Genomic DNA, 24,061 nt, shown 5'->3' on the forward strand with positions numbered 1-24,061 from the left:
GTCACCAGTCTTCACCAAACACGATTAGAATGTGCTAAGATTCAGGATGGATGCTTTTTTTCCGTTCAATGAATGTTGATCAAAGGCAGATATTTCCTCATGATAGCCATCACTTGAGTTGTACAATGTAAAAGTGGAAAGGACATCATATTCTGATTGTATTTCTTCACTACCTGCTAGCAGAGAGACTGCACCAGTACACACTATGAACATGTACAGACTCCAGATGTTACAGAAGGTATGAATCCTTTATAAGAATAAGGCGTACTAAAATTACATACCGGTAATTATAGGTTTGTTACAATGGCCATTTCTACACCAAAATCTTACATCATGTCTGTCAACCCAGTTCACATGAGATGGAAACAATTGGAGATTTCTTTGATCCGACCTGGTCCTCCCCTCCCCCATCTAAGTTTGTGCTACTCAATATCACTAGTTCATGAAAGGACTTACTATACAATGGACTAGATATCCTTTACCATATGAGATGACCACAAGCTGACCAGTGTAAAAGCTACAGGTGGTAAGTTTTTTGAAAGCCCATGTTCCCAAGTTTCTGAAGGATGTATAGTATCCTGTGTGGTAACCATGTGCTACCGCCCGACAACCATCTGTTTGAGATCCTTGAGGCTGTGTTCTCTGGCGACCTGCAGGGCGTGGTCCAAGGCATGGATCTGCACCAACAGCTTAGCTACCTGCTTAATGCTCTCTCTGTAAGGAAAGGGGATGCAAAAATGAGCGAGTTGTGGGGTAATCAAAATATGTTACAACTAGACACATGTTTGATGTAGACACAGGCTTTGTGGCACTGGAACTAACCTATACACTGTAAAAACCGAAAACTCTCCTTGTTTTAAATATGAGGTTCAACAACCAAACCTCCAAACAACCAAACAATCAAACAAATAATGATTCTCCAGAAATTTGGACTTCAGGTCAAATAGCAAATGTAACATAGCCAGACAATATAATTACTGTTGGTCACTTCTTTTGTGGCCAAGAGCATGTTATCATTTTATTTAGTTATGAAGTTTTCATAGCTTTAGAATGCTACAACAAGTACTGTGGATATTTGCCAAATAATGTTAAATTTTGGACAATACTTACGACATTTGTCAGTTTCTTAAAAACATGAAATCTGTAAAAACAGGTACAAATCAACATTTTACCCGTCATGCATATGGCGCATCTGAAGACTAAAAGCAAGGAGGTTAAAGAAGGACTAAAAGCAAGGAGGTTAACCTCCTTGCTAAAAGTCATATTTTGCTGTATAGTTTATTGTGTCCACCCCTTACCTTGCTTTTCTCCTGTCTATGTCGGGACAGCCGATGCTGTTCTTGTGTAGGTTGAAGTTTAGGAAGATTTTAGGATCTCTTTTCATTGCAACTACCATCTCTTTTTAACCTCCTTGATCATTACCACACGGCGTACGGTGAAAATGGCACATAATGGGTGAATGTTGGTGAAACACGGTGAAAATGTGTCACCCGGATTCGCATTGTTCCCATGTAAATATGGAAGGGTGAAAGCAAATATTGCACCTACGTGACAAAAGAGTGAAACATGGTGAAACAAACAGCAATTACGTCATTGTGTGTTTCACGAGCTAGCGACGTGCTCGCCGCTGTCCAGTCGACGGCATTGGGACTGAAGACTGCCCGCCCAGTTCCTCAGCGCAAGCCGAGGATTTTTTTCGCATTGCCGCTAGCTCCGCAAGCCGTGGAAATATCTTTGACACTGGGATTGAAGACTGCCCGCCCAGGATTTTTTACGCTTGCAGCTAGCTAAGACGTGCACGTGATCGCAATACGCACCTCTGATTGGTTGATCCTACAGCTGTAGGGGGTTCCCCGCTATCTACTTTCTTTGCTGCCCCATGATGCTTTGCGCCCACCCGTGTCAAAGAAAATTTCTTTTACATTTCTACGCACACAAAAAACGCTATATTCCACAATTACTTTGCAATATTGCCGTGTGGTAGTGACAGATTGTGAGATGAAGATTTCCTTCAACTGCTGGCATTGTAACGTTGTTATGCTCTGAACTTGCCAAGGACGATAACGTCCTTGGAACTTGCCCAGTGTTTCTCGACCGCCTATTATAAATCATAAGGTCCAACCTACCCCTACCTACTGGGAGGAAAGACACCACAACGTTTGGACCCTTTCGTACGCGCCGCGTTCACTAAGAGAAACGAAGTGTGACTGATATCCATCGAATACACGTACCCAAAGATACCTTAAATGTTTTCTCTTTACCTTGCAGATATAGTACAAGTTGAATCGCGGAGGTCTTTGGTTGAATAGACGTCTACAAATACGTTGTGCAGGGCACATTACAGGTCCTTTATTCCTGCTAATAAGCCATGCATAAACCAAGCAGCACATTCATGGCAGGCCGATACGTATGTCATACATACTAGTACTTGCATGGCCTTTGGCAATACCATCGAATCTGCAGGGTAGAATATCTCGCTAGCACGGTATGGCATGGTCGACCCGGACGGACGGACGGACGGACGGACGGACAGCAATCTAATATCAGTCTGATTGCCTTTCGCCGCCGAAGGGCGGCGAAAGACAAAAATCCTTAAAAACAGACTCAAAATATTTCACCTTTCATTCCTCTATACATTTCCTTTCTCTTGTATACCATTGTTTTGCAGTTAGCTCTTGGGCATGAATTTGCAATGAATAAGATGATATCATTATTATATTGATTATTATCAATTGTTACCTGAAGTATCTGTTCTGAGAAGCCTTTCCTTTTTCCATGGCCTCCAAGGACCCCATTCCTCGGTACTTCTTAAGACGGACCCCGTCCTGGAAGAAGTATTCTCCCGGCGCCTCAGATGTACCAGCTAGCAGGGACCCCATCATCACTGAACAACAACAATACATGTCAAAACTCTGTCCCATGACACAAAAGTTATATTTTACATGAAAAGCAAATGCCACAGCTGTAAGTCTGATACTTCTCTTAGTACTAGTAGATATGATGACCAGCAATTAGCCATAGAAATGTAAGACTTGTAGCTTCAAATCTTCTGGATGTAAAGCAGTGTACATGCTTATACATAGTCTCAAATGCAGAAAGAAAAATGCTTTAAGACTGTAAGTCACAAATGAAATGCTACGGTCAAGCTTGCACATGGCCTGGCAGTTTGCAAAAATGACAAGCACGATGTAAAGGGCAAAAAATTACACAAAATGTAAACTAAATTTGTCATGTGCTTGCAGATTTTTCTTGACATACACTTTTGTTTTTCATTCCTACAAAAAGCCCGATCAGATGCAATCCTAGCATTATAGTAGCATACACTACTAGTAGCTACATTTGTATACACATTATGTAGTGATCTACACTGTATATCATCAAGAGACCGAGAGAGACACTATATGCTGTTGACATGTATCAAGTAAAGCTCTAACCTGTTGAGGCTCCCAGTGCCAGAGCCTTGGTAATGTGTCCCACGGTTGAGATGCCCCCGTCTGCGATCACCGGGACCCCAAACCTGCGTGCGTATTCTGCTACCTTGTACACTGCCGTGCCCTGGGGTCGTCCCACTGCCATGACTGTGAAAAGGGGGACAGGTATGAACCATGCAGTTTTTTATTATTTTTTCTGCCTCCCCTTGTACCATGCAAGAGGGATGTACTCTTCCTCCAACATGCCATTTCACATTTTCACACAATGTTTTGGTATTAAGTACATGGACTTGGCTTCTCAGTCAAACAAAAGCACATTGTATCCATGTTGTTTATTTCTTAAATGTACAATGAAGTAACACGTTTAAGGTTTAGAAAGAATTTTAAACACGATCACAAAATGGTCTACCTATTGCATGTTGAACAGGAAGGTTGTAGATTTTAAACAACGTCCATGACGTAAAGAGATGTCGTGCAAAGTACACAATCATCCTTCCAAATCTGTGGGAGTGGATACCATTAGGATGCATATATCGTTGAAACAGGGGACCAAGTAGCGGGAAATACAAAACTGTGGAACGTATTGATCTTTTCATTTCAAAGAGTTGATACCTTTGTGTTGGGTACCATCCTAGTTAGTTTACTGAGCATAAGGGGGAGTATGGAAGCCCTAGTAAAGTAACAGGGATGACACCCAATCTAGATACCTCACTCTGGATGATCACATGTACATCTACATATTTTTCTTGCACATTTTTCTACATAAGTTTGCAATATTCATGCTTCATATGTGAAATCACCATAAGTGTTTAAACAAAGGTATCATCAGTATAGTTTGATTGTTCTCGGCCAGACTTGGTTCCCTGTAGGGTTAAACCATGCTGTGAGTAAAAGAGACTCGCACTACACTCTCATATGTGTGGGTGAGCTGCCACAACCACTGAAACGGGCAGACTTCAGGGCCTGACTAAGAGCACACCCCACTTACGAGCTCTCCCTGTAACTACGGTTGCTGGCTGCCTGGGGGATGGTTCGCCGTGAGGCACCACCACTGCAATGTACACACAATACAACCACAGCCCGTTATGGTCAGGTCCCCGCAACAGGGAAATCCAAAATGGCAGACAACCTTTTCTTCTTCTTGTTCTTATCGTTTTTGTTGTGTCTGCATCTGCAGACATTTTGCCTCCATGTTAAGGTTCAGTCTGTACCATATCTACTCCAACATCCACACATCTTTGACTTTGATAACTACGTGGATATTACTAAAAATCTAGCTCAATCTTTGACAAACGGGGACAAGGAGGTCATTCTTCTTTGCCACAAACATACATGAAGTTACTTTTATACTTGCACATTGTGTTTTCTTTGGAGTAAATATGGTACGAAGTTTGTGCTCACACTGTTAAAGCACAACCCTATACTAAGAAGATCAGTTATCTGTATTGTAAAGTCAATTAGCTTAGAAAAAGCATGTCTTAAGCTTGTCATCAGTTAAGCTGCCCATATATGGTTTTACATGTTAGATTAAGAAACTATGAGAAAAACACAAGAGGCAAGATGTCTGAAGTTACTTAAACAGTGGACATCAATTTTATCCAAAAGTTTCATCTCTGAAAAACATATTGCAGCTTTACCAAGGAGTCAGCATACGTAGCTGCAAAGAGAACTCTCAAGTTGTTCACAGAAGTGCAACATAGAAAGACACAAAATCAAAAGAAAACAAATCCAATCTCAAATCCAATCCCCAGAAAACAAGTTTGTTTCTGGGGACGGTTGGAGCAACAGTCAAAGACTCAATAACTTCACCATCTACGGTCTGCCAAAAAGGATTTTGAATTTTCACTACAAACCAGTATGAAGATTTATGTATTCTAGTCTTTCAGCACAAATTGAACTGTGCACATTTCTTACATTTAAACAGATTTAAGACTAAGACTTTGGAAGCATTGTACAATCAATCTAGGATACCTCTGACTACCTATACCACAAACTTGATGATAACTTCTTTTTTTTTCATTAGCACTAGACTTACATGTGTGTTTTTTTGTTGTTTCTTTTACTATCAGTAATCAGCCTTACTATCAAAATAAGGAAAACACTGTCTTCCAGAGATGAAATTGATTTAATCATATAAGACATGTTATTTTAAACAATAAATTCATGGTTGAAACCTTTTCCTGATGTTATTCTAGATTGCAGTATACAACCTCACTCTGTACCATATTCACATGGCTGGAATGGGTATAACCATTGGTAGGAATAAAAAGGGGGGGGGGTGATGTCCTCACCTTCTTGTGTAATACAGATGGACCCACTGCCCATCCCCACACGTAGCCCATCCACCCCTGCATCTATCAGGTTCTTGGCCTGGGCTGCTGTCACAACTGCAAGAGAGAGAAACAAAAGTTTTACCTTCATGAAACATGGAGGTATTGTTTTTGGTGTATCTGTAACTGTGTGTATATGTATGCACTATGAGTCTGCCTGTGTGTTTTTGGATATTTGTGGTCAGCATAACGTTAGAACTTCTGGATGGATTGAAATGATATTTGGCATGTTAGTAGGGGTCGGGAAGACCATGGTCAAGATTCATTTGGGGACCCCTAGTGTGTGACCTTGGTACTGCAACAGAACTTCTGTTTTGTACTTTTTGTTCTGGACATGCTTTAGTCTTGTTCCCTATTTTGCCTGAAACACACGTATCTCAAATGTACATCATAAAGATGTAATCTTATCAAATCAAAACAATGTTTCTATCCTTGAATGTAAGTTCATCTGTGACGGTAGTTAACATAATGATACGATTTTTAAGACTTTATATCCGTACACAAAAATAAAGCGCTTACCAACAAGCTTTCCACATAGAATCCACACACATCCCACATAGAATCTCCGGGACACTCTGTGGATTTCGACAAGGTGGAGATACTTGATTAAGAACAGGATTACTTTCTCAGGGGAGTGAAAGAGGCCATTTACATCAGAGCCCATCAACCTTCCCTCAACCGAGACGGGGGCCGATACCGACTGTCAAGCACCTTTGACCCTTTACTGACGTCACACTTCCGTTCCGGAAGTGCGACTTAGGTCTTGGGTCATTACAACTTGAGAAGGATCAGAGGACTGATCGAAAGCTTGTTGGTAAGCGCTTTATTTTTGTGTATGGATATAAAGTCTTAAAAATCGTATCATAATGTTTCTATCCTTCATAATATCAGTTACCAGCAGTTCATTCAAACTGTCAGACATAAATGGGAAAAAAGTTCATGTCACACAGGCCTATTCTATACAATAAAGCTTGCCCATGCTGTATTTGTAGGCTTACCATTTCCCCCTATAACCTGTAGCTCAGAGTACTTCTGTTTCAAGTAGCGGATCATGTTGATCTGGTAAATTGAGTTGCCTTGTGAGGAATCCTAGAAAAGATGAAGAAATAGTTAACTTCTCTGTCTGAATGCTGATGCATTCATAAGAATATTTTTAAAAATTGTCTGTTGAAACTTTTTTATTACCTACAGTTGTACTGCACAAAATACATGTACTGCAAATTCCTTTACTTTTAGTGGGGTTTTATTTTGCACCAGGAGGGAAAACAAGGTTAAATGGTGGTTTAAATTTGCTGTTAAAACAATTTTGCAGTACAGTGGTTATACATTGGAAACACTTATTTGCAATGTCATGAAAGCATGGCAGATAAGTCATACAAAAATAAAATGATACAACACAAGTTTCAAGATTTACAGAACTTCTAGCAAAGCCTGCTATGTCCCAATGTATGCAAATGTTATGTATTTCAACAATAATGTAGATTTCTTAATAAACAAACAAATAAAAAATGGATATTATAAACCCACCAGGACCACCAAGTCCACCCCCGCTTGTACAAGTAGCTCCACCCTGTACTTGTCTTCTTCCCTTGTACCGATGGCGGCTCCACACAGTAGCTGCTTTTTGGAGTCCTTTGATGCCAGTGGGTAGTCTCTGTTCTTCTTCAAGTCTGTCCTTGCTATGAGGGAGACCAGCTCATCGTTCTCATTCACTATGGGCAGTTTACCTAGGAAATAGCAAAAGAATAAGGTTAATCAATAACTATTAGTATTATCAACTATCTTTCAAGCCTGGTTCAAGCGGGAGCTCGGCCAAAGTAAAGTAAGTATTACATTCTTCTTTACTACAGGTAGTTCCCATAAGTACATAACTATTTGTACTTGGACAAAACATAGTTGTTGATATTCATCCAAACTGTGAGCAGAAAATTTGGTAGAATGGAATTCTTAATGAATAGAGCTTCATTGTACATTCATTGTACTTGTACAGAACATGTACCAATATGCAGGAATAAAAAGTGAAACAAACATTTCTTTCATGCTTTATTCTCCAGTTTTCTTGTCAATAACACAGAATGAGATGGTTGATTCAAAATAACAGAGGAATCCTGTAATTACAACACTGCCATACCTTTCTTGCTCCTCTGTAACGTCTCGTTCGCCTCCTTAAGTGAAACCCCTGCATGGCCGACCACCAGCTCTTCGAATGGAGTCATCACCTACATGTACGTAGTGGGTTCATTAAACAATAACCAAACCTCCAGCCAGAACAGCAACAAAATATCAACTTCAGCAAGTAAGTCTTTCCCAATGTTACAAGCCTTGGCTTTGTGCAGTTGCTATATCACTGAAGTTGGGAAATGGCTTCATGTCCTGTACATTTGCCCAAGGCAGTCTTGAGTATTTGGCTGTTTATGACAAAGTTCATGTAAGCAGGGTTTCAAGAAAGACATCACTTATAAATAGCAATGACCACAAGAACAGAATAAAATTGAACAACAGTACCCAAAAGCATGTAAAAACAAGGCACTGTATTTGCATACTCACATCTCTAAGCTTGATGTGGTGATGGTCACTGTTCATGAAGTCGATGTCCCTGGATGTGACGATGCCCAGCAGCTTGCCGCCCAGCTTGCCGTTCTCAGTGATGGGGATGCCAGAGAAGCCGTGTTTCCTCTTCATCTCACACACATCTCCCACCGTGTGCTCCGGACTCAGCACGATAGGGTCCATGATGAAACCCTGCTCATATTTCTGCAATAAAAAATAAAAAAATGAAATGTGTTAACAGCTGTTTTCCTTGAGTTATGGTAAAGTGGAACCAAGTTCTGTTGGGGCATCCTAATTAAACAACTTGAAACTATACTTAGATATGCAAGGTTAAGTGACACATCGTTCAAATATTATGACTTGCTGTTGTGTTGTGTGCCTGCAAAGCCTGTGTATTTGGGGCAGTTTTACTACAAGAAAAACATTTTTGTACTCTCTCAACTGCCCCTTCATTCTCTGTACAATGTCAGGTCTCATTCAATTCTTCTAAAGGGAATTACTGATTGATAAATAAATCATTGCCCTTACCTTCACTTTTCTAACTTCATTGGCCTGGAACTCTGGAGTACAGTTGCTGTGGATGATACCAATGCCTCCGGTCAGCTGTTAACAGAAACAAAAACATATTTGCCATTTTGTAAATCAATGAAAATCATTTTTCAAACTTTTTAAGAAGTTGTGACAGGTATCATGATGATCCTACACTATGATTGAATAGCAAATTGGTTGTCCAAAATTGGGTATGCAGCAGATGTGTAGTACATTACATTCCTGAATGGGTTAGGGTTCATTTTCTATTCAAAGTCGTAAATGTCATGCTCTCTGCTACAACTCATACTACTCATGTTGAAAAAAAAGTCAAAGTTGCCCGAACATCTGTAACAGATGCATAGGGGTGGCAGCCATCTCCATTTCTGTAGCCCGTGGGCCACACATTTGTACAAGCCACTACAGCAGAGGGCTAGTCATTTGGTAGTGATGTGTGTTAAACTCCCATAGTCTTCCTCATTAGTGCTGAGTGCTAAGCAGAGAAAGCAGTATGTACCATTTTTAAAGTCTGACTCGGCCGGGGATCAAACTCACAACCTACCAAATGCAAGAACACTCTACCCACTCGGCCATTGCACCTGTTACTCCACATGTGCTATACAGCAATCATGATAAATATATGTACCATTTGATCTAGAGTGGGATTCTGGGGAATATAACACAGAGGCAGTACTTACGGCCATTGCAATGGCCATGTCTGACTCCGACACTGTGTCCATGGGGGACGACACCAGGGGGGCCTTCAACTGGATCTTCTTCGTCATCGCAGAGGTTAAGTCCTGCAGGGAAACAACAACAACAACAATAAGCACGTTCTTCACATGTTTACAGTGACAAAACTCTGTCCGAACATTATACACAGTAGTAGTACATAGAAGTTTCGGCACAGATATGAATTCAAATCCACTCTCCTGGAAACAAGAACTTTCAGAACATTCTCAGAGTATGTTAGCCTGGTAAACTGGTAAGAACTTATTAAGCTACCGGCATTATATCCCTCATCCAACCTGCCATTTCACACCCTTAAGCTCAAATTGGTTCAGAGATAGAGCAGCTTAGCAGGCTGAGAGTTGAATAATAGATAAGGATACTACTACTGTATGTCATGCTTTAAGTATTTACACGTGGCGGAAGTATCATTTATTCATTTACACAGGAAAGTTCTAGAAAATTTAATATGGACAGGCTACAACTACAATATCAGATTCCAAAAAGATGATGCAACCTAGTGTCAGTGTGGTTATTGGTTATGTTAGTGTACATCTAGAATGTCGTACTCTAATGATAGATGGAACAGTGTACTGTACGTCTTAAAATAATTGTAACAGATAATAATTCCAGTTTACCTAGTTCTTAAAGTTGATAGTGCTACATAATTACAGCTATACAGTAGAAGCCGTTTAATTGCACACCCAATTTGCCAGTGTATTTTGTGCAATTATCCGGCTGGACTGCACCAATGTGGGATTTTGGGATCCCGTGCAATTAACAGAAGTGTGCAGTTATCTGTTGTTGTGCAATTAACTGGCTTCTACTGCTCATGGAGTTTTGTATGTAGGCCTGAACATTGCCACTGTAAAGACATTCGAATCTTTACCAGGCTATGGTTGCTGGATGCCAATCCATAACACTCCCTTATGGCAGAGGCTCTTAAAATCTAAAAATACACTGGATCTGTCATCACAGATCACATAGGAATCTGAAAGCCATTTCCTCGAAAAGGCTGAAGTAAATGGTACCTCAGAGGCCAGACAACAAAATCGTTTTTTAACTGATAGAAGTTAGAAAACTTTTAATAAATGAATGAACAAAGACCTTTATTGCACATATTTGCCACAACGGGCTAAGTACAGGTCACAACAAGACTTGTTGAAAAGATACAGTTCACAGATACAAGTCTACTTGTCCAGGGTAAGGAAAAGTGCTAATTGGGCAAGCGCATGTCCACTTGTCTGATCGGGCAAGCAAGATTATTTCATGAGAAAGATTTTGATCTACTTCTTACTTTTCAAGGTGATGGCATCAAGCACTGTTCAACAATAATAAAAGAATTCTATTGCTAGAAGTGACAATACATAGAAAAAAAGCCATTTAAATTTTGGGCAAGTGAAAAGTTGGTTAAGAAAATCATCAAGCATTGTTAAAACAATAAAAAGAGAATTTCATTGCTGAAAGTAAGAATACATTAAAAGATGTCATTTAAATTTCGGGCAAGTGAAAAGTTGGGTAGGTAAATAAATTTGCTTGCCCGATAGTAAAAGTGAATTTTAGAAAAGTTGTTTAACCCTGTATATAGTGTCTAATACACTGTCTATCGACTGGAAACAAAAACACTCAACAGCCTAGTCTGGAACAGCCCACCAGCGAGCTATTCACCCCAAACAGTGCTCTGAATGTTTGTGTTAACTGGAGATGCGGACCACGAGAAACAGGTAACATTCTGCACAGACTTGGCACAGCACAGAGGTTAGAGGTCACGGGGAGGGCTGTTCCAGAAGAGCTGCAGCCAAAACCTTGTCAAACAAACAAAATTTATCTGAACTAAAATACTCACATAAGTGTAAGCATTTACCAAATTACAATCCAATGTAAATGTGTAAAACTGATTCTAGAAATATTAAGTTATCAGTTATTGGAGGTGTGTAGCCCTAGAACCAAAATTCACAAAAATGCAATGTTTTAAGAGTTGCAACCACTCATTATGATCAATATTCAGGGCTCGAAATTCATTTTTGGGATTAGGTGCACTGGTGCACCCATCTGAAAAATTAGGTGCAGCACAAAATTTTGGAGTGCACCACATGAAACCAAGTAGAATGTCAGAAAAAAATAATTTCAAAACTTTTATCTTTCTAACACTTAGATGACAAGAATATGGTGTAGACTAACTTCTATATCTTTACACACGTACACCTAAGATAATATTTGGGTGCACTAGAGCACCCACAAAAACTTGGGTGCACATCTTCAATTTTGGTGCACATCTTCAATTCGGGGTGCACCTGGGTATTTCAAGCCCTGAAATTGCAAGAGATCATGCCTCGAAGGATCTGATTCTTTCTCTGGGCTGAACTTTCTGGAACAGCGTGATCATGTCACAGTGCACAGGGAGGAGGTGACAGGACGGGGGGTGACAGCGAGCCGTACCTCTGTGTGTACCGGACAGTTAGGAGTGCAGGGGGATTCAATACTCGCTAGGATACTTGGAGCGTTAGTGGCCACTCTCTGTGTCAAAGCACAGCGGAGGTGTCAGGGTGTCAGTGTCGAAAAAACAGAGATACATGGAATATACATCATGCACATATGCATCTTGCAAGACAAAGAGAAACAGAATATCAACTACATGTACATCATGATTAGTATGAAGAATATGTCTACTACACTACTACATTTCTTATGAATGTTCTTTCCTACAGGTTTCAAACATGTCACTTTTTAAGTGCAGAAATTAGTAAGGTATCACATTCTATGTGATGGTACATTATTACTTGTTACATGCTTTTTCACATAACTACAGAATGTGATAGCTCTGTTCTACTTTTAAATGCTTTATCTACCTTGCAAGTTAGTTTATTCTAGAAACATTCTACTGGACAAACTATAATAAAGCATAAGCAAGACAAGGACATGATGAAAAGATACATGAAAGTCACATTGAAGTTCAGGCAAAACATAATTTACCAATCTACAAGCTACAACATGCAACAGGTCTATACAATAACATGACACAAGTGAATACAAGTGTGAGAAAGAAAGTAAGCCACTTTGGCATACTAAAGTTTGTTGGCTTTTTACTTTCACTGCACAATATGACCAGGGACTATTAATATCAAGTTTATGGAGATTGGTAGGGAATTAATTCTTGTTCTAAATTATTCAAGAGAAAAGGGAAGCTTCTATTCTACCATGTATTTGTATCAAAGAGCACATTATAGTGGAGAGTAGCAGAGGGAATAAAAGCAGGACAGAGAATGAGTGTACAGGATGTGCCTTGTATACTTCAAAAGGGTATGAAAAGAGAAATCTGCATTCTACTGGGGAGACTGTGTTAGAAGAGCTGTATCTATGCTTAAATTTATCTGACTCAGGGTTGACTTGAGGAATGAACAAGGGACATTCTAGAACTTTAGGTTTTCTTAATGAGGTACAGACTGAGGAGATGAGTTATTTGGGTGGGAGGGGTCATGAGTTATTTGGGGGGAAGGGGCATGAGATATTTGGGGGGAGGGGGCACTGTCACGTTCTACCCTTTACAATAGGCACCAGCACAAGCTGGGTGAGGAGAGTACCTGTGAACCACACACTTGCAATTGGAGATCTTGCTGTTGTCAACGGGTGGAGGTAAGATTTTAGAGTCAATGCTGTGAGGAACTCTATAAACTAAGATATCGTATCAAGAGGATATTGATAACAAAAAGCTTTGTTACAACTTAAAATCTTATGCTAGACTTAATGGCTGACAAATACATTCATTGGTGTTAATCTGCAAAAAAAACCTTAGCCAAGTATGAAGACACAATTGAACTTTAATTACAAAACAATGATCAGTAAAACACACAAGAAACAAATTTCAGCAATAAACAGATTTGAATCTGTATTAAGTATAGTGATGAATCTATGCTATCTAATCTTGTTTCTTATATTCAAAATACTGTTAGGAAAAATTCCAAAATAGCGTATATATGATTCTAATCATGAGTGCTTCCAAATTTTGTGTCTATTATTACTGTTTGTGCTGATAAACCATAATGAAGATAACATCCTTTCCAACTTACCACTTCCTCTGCTGTGAAGTCTATAAATCCTGGTAAGATGAGGAAATCACTGGAAAATACACATAAGAAAGAATGTTTATTTTAGTAATACTAATACTAACTACATTCTGTGCCTGAGTGATATAACCAAGATGCTATATGTGGCTCAGAAGTCTTTGAAACAGAATGTGGGACACACTATAATAAAAAATTACTAAAAATGTTCAAGGTAAATACAAGTTTCTCCTCATATTGATTAGCATTGAGACTACTAGTACAGTAACAGGGGCCTCTGTGTCTGAGAGTCAATCTGTGTAAGTATAATTATGTTTTCAAGTACATATACACCAAGTTAGTTACTCATTTTGATTAAGAAACTACATAGGAAGACACGGATACACAGGTTGTATAATGTCTTTGCTGATTGCGCAAGCCACGCAGCCAGTTATTTCACAATCAGCTGAGGTTCCTATAAATAACCCATAGATGTATCCAGACTTCGGGGTGTAACCGCTGCTATGTGCTACGCTTGGGGGTCTGCATGCCTTTTTCCACAAGATGTAATCAGTTTTGATTCTACATTACATGCTGGCAACTGCTCTAGCTTTAAATGTTCAAAATGTGACTGATAAATCTGCACAATATATATAGGAAGATTTCAATTCTACTGTAAAATATATTTGAACTGGATTGAGTTGACCATTAATTTCAAGTGTAGTGGTGTCCCCTTGTGCTAGCCACTTCACCCAACCTAAAATAGCACAACCTGATTAGGTGACCATCATGTCAGACTGGGTCATGGAAAACGTGGAGGGAGACATGCTGTGATCAAGGAGGTCCTTTTCTAGAAAAGGCTGAGGGCCCAGACATGTACTCTAGTCTAGAACTCTACAAGAACTCTACTTCTACTCATGTGGCTGAAGTGCTAGCCAAAAATATAACATATTAATCTAACATTATTTTTACATGTTAAATTTTTCTTATGTAAAACTACACTTGGATACATTTCTTATTTCAATTATATAGCTTGCCAGTTGCCAGTAGGAATAGACATTATTACTGCAATATTCTGTTCTGATCATATAAATTTTGCCAGCCTTACCCCACCCCTTTCCTCAAGGCTGTTCCATAACTTGTGCAAAGATTTCACAGAACGTAACAGGGGAAAATAATTTGAGGGGGAGGGGGGCAAATAATTTGTTAGTCTGTATGGTACCAAAAGAAAGGAATATAGAAGTCGTGCACAGACTAGATGATGGAGGTATAACGTAGTTCATCTATTCTGGTCCATATTTTCCAACCCAATCACGTTAGTCATAATGAGTAGCTACGCATGTATGAAGATTCTTGGCATTCTTCCAACGCATGGTGTTTTCATGTGCCAGTGGGCCAACCTCACCACGCTGGACAGCACTTCGAAGATATCAATACCACTAAAGAGGACGTGAGCAACTGCTTGAAGCCAATGATGGTGGTTGCGCAACGGTGGTTTATGAATCTGTACTCACTTGTAGGTCAGCCCTTCTCCGGTCCCGAAGAGCTGCGATGCGGTCATGCCGTCGTCAGGAACGTACCCAGTGCCGCCGCTGATGAGATAGTCTGCCATGCTGCGGGAATGTGCGGAAATCAGACGATATTCCGGTACAATTTTGGTCACTTCTCAATCGAACCTACCTACAATGGTCTCCCCGCCAAAACTGGCCGACGGCAGAGAATGGTGGGAATGAAAGCGATCAGACTATACCAATATTTAATATAGGGGTACACTTTATCACAATTTAGAAGGTAAAAGAAAAAGAAGCAGTTATTCTATTATCTAAAAGTTAAATCTATGTATTTTATATTTTTGTACACTATATTGAAGTGATAGGTAAAATGATGTAGCATCGGCGTCAACATTAGCGCTCTATTTCTTTGTACACCCCTACATTGTAGTTGACAAGTCAAAGGATCCTCATAGGTGATTGGTCGGAAAATGAAGGCCACTGCGTAGCGGCTAAATATACACGGGCTTCCTCGTATATAACGTTACTTCTTACACAGAGCTTTTCTAGGAAAGCACGATATAGTATGCAGTAATTAGTTGTTTTGCCTTGTCGGTAGAAGCAACGTAGCTAAAGCGCAATGCGTGAACAAAACACGCCCAGTAGAGATGGGCCCATATTCTAGATGCCCAGCTCTCTCCGGTGACTTACAACAGTACTCCAATTAATTCCAAACCTAAAATTGGATGAAATATACTACAAACAAAAACATATCAGTTGGTTAATTCACTCGATGTGTACTTATCCTTTGTTGCCGTTGATTTCTCACTTAACGCTTCTTTTACCAATGAGATTATACTCTCTGACAAGAGAATTTTTACTAGTTTACAGGAGGCATTCAACTGAAAGGAAAGTCGCACAGGTCGACGTCTTACATCTGCTTGGAGACCGCCGTGTTTGTGTGCACGTATTACATAGACACAGGAGCTTTTATAACAAGGCTAGGTTGGCCTCAATCAGGCGGGGTAAATGAGATCAAATGACAGTCAGTTCACGTGGATGACGAAACGCTTTTACTTTGGTGTGTTGGTCTCATCATATACCTTGAGTACCATCCCCCGTAGTGTACGTATTTAGTAGTTAGTAATCAAAAGGATTGAGCCAACGGTCGCTACGGAGGACCGATGATGGTACTCAGGCTACTCATCTTATGGGAAGGAAAGCCGCACCCAAGGGACACAAAAGAGTCGACACCACACATCTGCTCGGAGGCAGATGTGCTTGTCAGTACCTATTAATATAGACCGGTCGCAAAACCTAATATTTGACGGATATGGAGGTCATCATTTCAATGGTCTCTCATTGCAACATTGCAATTGGTAGAACCTTGGATTATTTGGATGAACAGTCAGGGTCCGTCTAGAGTCTAGACCCAGAAGCTTTGTATGACCAAAGAGGTACCCTTGGTATGACAATAGGCCCAAATTAATTGGTACAACTTGGGACCCTTTGCAGTATAGCAGGCAGATAAGGCCACAGAAAAACATGTTTGTTTTCTCATCGTGGCACTGATAATTCGCCCTGACCTCGGCGTCTTGTTACATAGCAGGAGCAGTGTCCGGATAGTGTATATACGGCAGTGCGTGTTGCGTTATGTTATGACCGGACATTGGCTTCCACATCGAATATTCAATTTCAAAACATCAATAATCTGACGGTTACTGAACCATGCGCCAAAGTGTTGTCAAGCACAGCTAACCAAATCGGCGCGAAGAACTTGAATGTCTTGGTGGGTGCGGCCAATAACGTTGGCGCTGCATATCAGACAGTTTATATGCAAAAAAAAGTGTTTACCGTGTGTCCTTGCTGTCATCAGAAAACGAGGTATGTCATCAGAAAACGAAGTACGGTAGAACCAAGGCACAACACACATACACAATAAACATCTCTTGAAGCAGTGAGAACCAGTACAGTCTTACCACCTAGAGTCCTCCTCTGTCATAGTGACTGTGGGATCCTCTGTACTCCTCTCTGAATCAGATCGATTCATGTCTGCGGCTTGTGCCATTCTGCGACGACGGGACATAAAGACCTGTATACAGCACGACTACCTACACAGGTGTTGATAGATCTGATGACTGGACAGAAGCTGTAGAGTGGGCGCACACTCAGTAACAGACGGAGAGATACTGACAGGCCTTACTACCCAGGGCGGAGTATCAATTCGACGGGCGTTATCATGTCGATGGTGTCTTTCACGTCAACAAATTAACTCCAATCTGTAGCCCGCGTTTATCCATTTCACCGCAAGGGGTTGCACTTTTCTCAGCACGATACGCAAGTCAGTGAGCAATGTTGATGCAAGAACACCAGTACCTGTATACAACATGACAAATTCTAATTCCGTTTACTGCCGTTTGTAATTGTAGAATAGTGCGTCGAACGTAAAAGAAAAGACAACAGAGTCGTATTAAATTTCAATATAAAGAGTACGGGGTGCAATATACTGGTTTAGGGACGCCTGGGAATAAGGAAACATACAGCAGGTGCATCGTCAAATAAACCCCCTAAGTAGTGATCATCCTACAATTTACGTTCATTCCTCCAAATCGTTGTATCCAAGGAAACAGACATGTGGTCCGAAAATCTGCATACGGGGATGAGCTATGTCATCAATCCCCAAATTCCTGGGCCAATCACGGTTGATTCTGTATCGTATACTTTACATTGGTAACAAACTTTGGCCACATCTTGAGCATCTATAGAAATTGCTGTAAACTTGGCCCGTTTTGCGAATAGAAATGAAAGGGGTTCTCTTTTGGTTGTCCATTCACAAGTAATGACACTTTTAATATACTCTTATCATGTCATGACTCTATATCTATGTACATAGGTCAATACATTTATCACGCTATGCAAAAAAGAAACTGTACCATTCCTAAATAACTTTTGACAAATATTATGTCGCTAGTAGCTTAGATATACCCAACTGATGTATGTTATAGTTCCCTTTAATACCTACCGTAGATTCCACTAGTATTGTAGTAACCGAAATTGTAATGCCTGCCGTATTTTCCACTAGTATTTTAGTAACCGACATTATTGCAATATAACTTATATGTGTAGTGTTAGACTGTACCTTTTACTGTATATACATTGCCATACATTGTCACTGATACAATTGTTGCGCAATAAACCATCTATCTATCTATCTATTCATGTTTTCAATTCTTTGCACCACCTCCGTTGTCGATCTCCACCTGCGCTTAAAGTCTAAATGAACCGTATTGAAATTTTCCCTTTCAGTCCTTAGATCGTCCACGCCTGTTTGATGCAAAACCAAGTTCACACACAGTCGGCACTGTTCTTCAATGTTCACTTTAATGCGAAGGTCGTGCACCGAGCTAGTCAGTCATGCTGTTTGATTGCTGTCATTACAATTTTCGGAGCAAGGATTACAAAGCGCACTGGGAATGTATCCAAAGTACAGTCACAGATGTATTGCTATATTTGCCATTGAACCAGCTGACGACAGTCTTTGGGTACAAAAATGTTAGCTGTGTGCTATTCTGGTAACATGGCAACAGTACTAAATCATAGGTATTGCTTTTTCTACAGCGATCCGAAAATAACAACGCACAAAAGACGTGGCCATGGTCTGCAAATGTATGGCTTGCATGATAGCAATTCTTATCTTGCAGTTACCTATTGGCAGATATTGTTATATCTGGCTTGCAGATAGCATATCACCACTACACCGCGCAATAATGAGGGCGTGGCCCCAACATATCAACATGTCGTAATGATGTCACACTAAAGTATTTTTGGCACTTTTACTCACTATAACAAGTGCAATGTCGGGCGACCCCCAAAGGACGTCTTTCTTCCGTCGGTGAACACTGTTGCGTACTGATGCCTTGCACATTATAACATCAGAACCATATCAACTGCCGCAAATGTTCACATCTTAATCAACTTCCCAAACAAATCTTTTATTACTTGGAATCCGTGTATGAGAAAAAGTATTAAGGTCCTATTCTGAACTCCGATCATCCGAAAACGTAAGGGGGTCCTGTCAGGTTCCGTCCGGATATTTCCGGATATATTCAGAACTCCCTTATCAGGACGTATATATATATACATGTATACAAACATAAAAATGTCCGAAAATCACATGTGCACCCTTTCGCACATTTCACCCTTTACCAGGTCCTCACTCAACATGGCCCATGTGACAAATAATAAGCTCTTTGAACGGGTCATCCCTGGATCATCCCTGCGTACTTTGATGTATCAACAACCCATTAAAGTCTCAAACACATGACACGTCCATTCCCGGGAGCAGATAGAAGGACACCATACTGAAGGTATTAGCCTGGTAATACGATGGTACAGAACCCTTTCCCAGACGGTTTCATGTGATGATCACCCCGGGAAAGCCTAAAGCCTTTGCTATTAGCGGACCATTAGAACGTTTGGCTATGGCGGCTTGCTCAATGCAGCTGGGTAATTATGCATCGTGTAGGAAGGAGCAATTGCTATAATGATACTTTAGAAATCAAGACAAATACAACATTGCCTTCTAAGTACACTTAAAACCAAAGAGACTCGTAGTACAGTGTTTGTGTGTCTTGTGTTTTTCTATCTTTATTTGATGAGTGAAATGTAGATTGCAAAATGATTACTCTGTGTATCTCGTCCGCAATGTGAACGGTTTCAGGGTGCAAAATAAACGTTTTTAAAAACGAGTAGCTACTCACTAATAGCAGGTAGAAACCGTTGAAAGAGAGGTCCAGTCATTGAATCACGCGAACAAATTGAGTGGTCGAACTGATTGAAGGAGGCAACAAAAAATACATAATTAAGGCTCAGAATATAAAATATAATGCCCTCGCTATCATTGTTTTAATCTTTTAATACAACTATTCCTTACAATTTCCGGATCCACCGATTGCAAACGATACAAATCTATAAGATGAAAAAAAACATACCAAAAATCATAACAATCCGTTAACCCCTTCTTGAGTTATTCCCTTTCAACGTCTGACACTAAACCTGCCCTGCAGTTCCAAAACAAGTCGCTAGGGGGCCAAAACCTATACCACTTACTCTCGGCATCAAGACCTGTCTACCACTCAAAAATTATAGCCACAGCATGTTCAGAACTCGAGATATCCAACCCGGAAGTTCCGCTGCAGTACCATAGCAAGCCGCTAGGAGGCCTAAAATCTAATCATTTCTAGGTCTCATCAATACCTACCCACATACCAAATATCAATACAATCCATTCATGCGTTCTTGAGTTATGGTGTTTTCCTACAAACATACACACACACACACAAACGCTACCCAAAATATAACCTTCTTGGCGAAGGTAATAAAAACGTAAAGCTACCATATATTTTGGGCAGGCCAGAATCGTGATCAGAACCGCCGAGATCCATCTGTACACCATCGAATCCTCCGCTGGATGATCCCATCAAATCATCCACTTAAAAACATGCTGTGTCATCACAAGGTCATTTGGAGCGTGGTTTTCATAACATCTGTCACTCGAGATTAGCGGTGTGTGTTCCCTACAGATGGAGGCTATGTCCGAGGTTTCGAGTGCATACTTTTCCTTTTCATCTAAGGTTACAAAGGGTAACAGCTTTTAACTTGGGATGCTCATATTGCAGTGACACTGACTCGAACTGTGCGTGAAACTTTGTGATGAGATCATCAGTGTAAATGAGTTTTGTTTGATTACACATGGCTCTGTTCATAGAAATAGTAATCTATCCCCCCACAACTAAAGCATATCGTTACATCTCTCGCGTGGATTTCGAAGTCACATATATCGTTGCTATGTCACTGCACTGCCAATGCCTGGGTTCTTCCGGTGTTTTACTGCGGTTGTTACGTGACACGGTTGTTGGTTCGTGACAGAATGGCGTGCATTCCAGTATGTTTCTTTAATTTACCGACGGTAGAATAGCATGTGATTGGGACAAAGCACCACAAGCACTATCTTTCACTTACACATGACCGAATCAACAACTCGAGTCGTGTTGTTGTTGCATAAAGACTACTCTAAAACATAGTTTAAGTTTCATCCATATATAACTATGACTGCAGGGACCTGTGTGTCAAAATTCATATGACAATATTGTACATATAGTACATCGATCTGTGATGAACGTATGAAAGTGTCCAGACCACCTGTTACCGTCAAATCATTAGGACTGCTCCAAAATGTTCTTGGGGGTGATATCCTTTCCTTATTAGCAAATAAGAGAGCTAACACGGAGAAAACAAACTTTTATGGAAATGAAAATCATTAAATATAAACGTCAACAGTACGTTGTTTTGTCAAATAGTCGTTGCTACAGAGAAACATAAGAGCAGCAGCAAAACACCCTTTCTGTGTTTCACACAATGCATATCGTAATGTGTGTTGGCTACGGTTAAATTTGTAAAGAGAAAAGAATCGTATGCAATATTGATAAATAAACCCCGTGCAATCCATCCGCCGTTACCCAGTCCATAAAGTGAGCATGCGCGAACACACACACACACATACACAGGCGCGTAATCATTGTAGCTACACACACGAACATAGGCATAGTAATTGCAACATTTCTTCTATGTAACTCTGTAGCTGACTTTCCTGCGGGGGCAAGGCGACCACAACGATAGCTAGAAAGCCGTCTTTGCACATGAGCGCTTAACTGTTACATAGTCTTCGCTTAAGCACTCTTTCTAAAACCCACAAACGCGGAATCATTACATAAATTATCAATCTAGAATTCTAGATAATAGGCCATAATAGTCTGTCCGGTTAGCAAAAGTGTTGGATGTAGCATGGAAATCATAGATCAATGGTGGCAAAACTATCAAATACAAATGTGTACACTTTTCGGCCGTTGAACAAATGATTCTCAATGCCATACCGTCGCCCTGCACCTGCACGTGTCATGATATGCAGATTCAAATCATCCAGGTGATTAACGGTGGGCAGTAATTTTTACCTTTCCTGGGAGCAAAGGTTAGGTGCGATATGTGGCACAATTGGGTCTTGCACAAATAGATGATAACGCGTGTTTTACAACAATCATGTGAGCTCAAGATAGCTTAGTGTCCTACCATTGGATGAGACAGGCTTTGGGTCAGGTTTGTTTACAAAATGCTCGGTACCGTATCGGTCTGCTGCTACGCGCCCTGGATAGAAATTCACACACGCGAACGTAAAAACAATAGAACGATGTTTTTTCCTGTCTGAGTGTCAACTTGACTCAGGGTCACACGCCCCACTCACCTCTCTTGTTTACATCCGGCCTGGATCATGGAGTCGTTGCACCGCTTGCCTACGCTCTCGTGGCCGCGGCCTCGCGCATTTTGCATGCTCGTGGCGTACCCCTTCCCCGCCTCGACTCTCGGCGGGACAGCCCTTTCTTTGATCGGCCGGTGGTACCGTTTGCACGCCCGTGCTACCTCGAAAGCCGGAGAAAACGTCGATGATTGAGAGGAGGAGAGAGGGAATGCGGACCTGACCGGAACCTCAGCTCACCCAGCCGCCAACAGCCGTCTGCAACCTGACCTGTGTGACGTCATCACCTACCCGGTTTGAATATGATGATCACTGGTCGCCATGGCAACGGGGCATGTACTGCAGAATGTTGCATACCTCCTGTATGCTACATCCGATGAAATCCTCATCCGTCAATCAATTGTTATTATCAGAAAAATCTATATTTTGTCTGACATGCCTCCTTTTGTCTAATATGATCGACAGGACTGATACCATTGTTTATGAATTTTGTTCACAAATCTTTAAAAAGCGATAGATGAATTATAAACCAGTTTATGATTCGAAACTTCAATATAGCGTGAGGCTGGCGTATTCTTCGTACGTGCTAACTTGACATTATATATGTACATATCAATTACGCGCTGGGTTCAAGGCCACACATTAACCTGCAGATATGTAGAGAGACTCAGTTCGTTGACTCCGGGACGATATTGAACAGAGAGGGTGACGTAATCAAAATATAGAATCCTAAAGAAACCGTTATGAATTGTTTTCAATGTAATTTGACAGACCTCAGGATCGTGTATTGTACTGTTTTTTTTTTTTCAAATGAAAATGACATGACATAATTTAGTGAGATTAACTTCCTATAGAAGTTACATAGTGACAAGGAAAAATGGGCCAGCTATACGTGGAGACAAAGTGCTATATATAGCTATACATCAAACATGTTGGAGAGAGAAAGAGTCGACCTCATTTGTTGCAAATCCTTCTCAAGCAATATTCTTCAGATAACATATCATATTTCATTGTCTGTATAGCTATTAGTTGTTATTATTTGCCATACATTGTACCCTGTGCGATTGTTGAGCAATAAAATTCATTCATATTTCAATTCCTTTCTGCAAGGATCTTTTTCAGAGAAAAACTCGTCTGCCCAATTTTTATCTTTGACAACCTCCAGTCTTCGAAAGTAGGATCCTTTGATATAACTTGATTTCTTTCTTTATTTGTGATATATTCATTTCTTTATTTATCAATTTACCAAATTTGTACAAGTAGTGTCATATACATACGTACGTGTGGTATGTGTGACTATCATCACAAGTATTGTTTACGTACATGCTGCTCGAGCGTTATTTCGGAGAACATGAATATCTCCTCTTTCATATAAGACATGGCAAGTGAAAGAATGCATACCAAACAGATTTAACAGGAAGACACAAGATCTGGGCCCAGGGGAATCACCAGCGCAGCGGGGCAGCTAATAAGTCTCTCAGGTCTCTTCGTCTGAAGGATTAGGCTCCAACTACACCTGCTACTTCCGGAGTACCATGACTTACCGGTCCCTAGGGAGACTGTAACGCCACACTGTTATGTAAAGGCTTTCTTAAGACTATTACAGAGATAATGTCTATATCGTGTGTCCTTAATCTTTTACAGTCCCTTTCAC

The 24,061-nt window shown here is 40.5% G+C and overlaps 1 protein-coding gene across 12 annotated transcripts in view; it reads right to left on the reverse strand.

Annotated features, from left to right (window-relative positions):
• The window catches only part of LOC118415340 (inosine-5'-monophosphate dehydrogenase 1b-like), a 28,510-nt gene extending 5,837 nt beyond the window's left edge, over window positions 1-22,673 (reverse strand). Inside the window, exons 1-15 of one of the 12 annotated variants that reach the window (XM_035819850.1) lie at window positions 22,396-22,673; window positions 15,123-15,221; window positions 13,636-13,684; window positions 13,150-13,182; window positions 12,008-12,085; window positions 9,538-9,639; window positions 8,840-8,914; window positions 8,309-8,515; window positions 7,893-7,980; window positions 7,289-7,488; window positions 6,760-6,850; window positions 5,723-5,818; window positions 4,420-4,482; window positions 3,435-3,578; window positions 2,740-2,884 (exon numbers count right to left, since the gene is read on the reverse strand). In XM_035819850.1, the coding sequence (XP_035675743.1) occupies window positions 2,740-2,884; window positions 3,435-3,578; window positions 4,420-4,482; window positions 5,723-5,818; window positions 6,760-6,850; window positions 7,289-7,488; window positions 7,893-7,980; window positions 8,309-8,515; window positions 8,840-8,914; window positions 9,538-9,639; window positions 12,008-12,085; window positions 13,150-13,182; window positions 13,636-13,684; window positions 15,123-15,221; window positions 22,396-22,481 (1,556 nt within the window). In that variant the 5' untranslated portion in view covers window positions 22,482-22,673. Of the gene's footprint in view, window positions 1-2,739; window positions 2,885-3,434; window positions 3,579-4,419; window positions 4,483-5,722; window positions 5,819-6,759; window positions 6,851-7,288; window positions 7,489-7,892; window positions 7,981-8,308; window positions 8,516-8,839; window positions 8,915-9,537; window positions 9,640-12,007; window positions 12,086-13,149; window positions 13,183-13,635; window positions 13,685-15,122; window positions 15,274-17,077; window positions 17,278-22,395 lie in introns of those variants that run through there. The other 11 variants (XM_035819849.1, XM_035819848.1, XM_035819851.1 and 8 more) reach the window with 11 other exon arrangements.
• Window positions 22,674-24,061: the final 1,388 nt, after the last annotated feature.

The sequence above is a fragment of the Branchiostoma floridae genome, chromosome 5 (assembly GCF_000003815.2).
Source record: "Branchiostoma floridae strain S238N-H82 chromosome 5, Bfl_VNyyK, whole genome shotgun sequence".
Lineage (NCBI taxonomy): Eukaryota > Metazoa > Chordata > Leptocardii > Amphioxiformes > Branchiostomatidae > Branchiostoma > Branchiostoma floridae.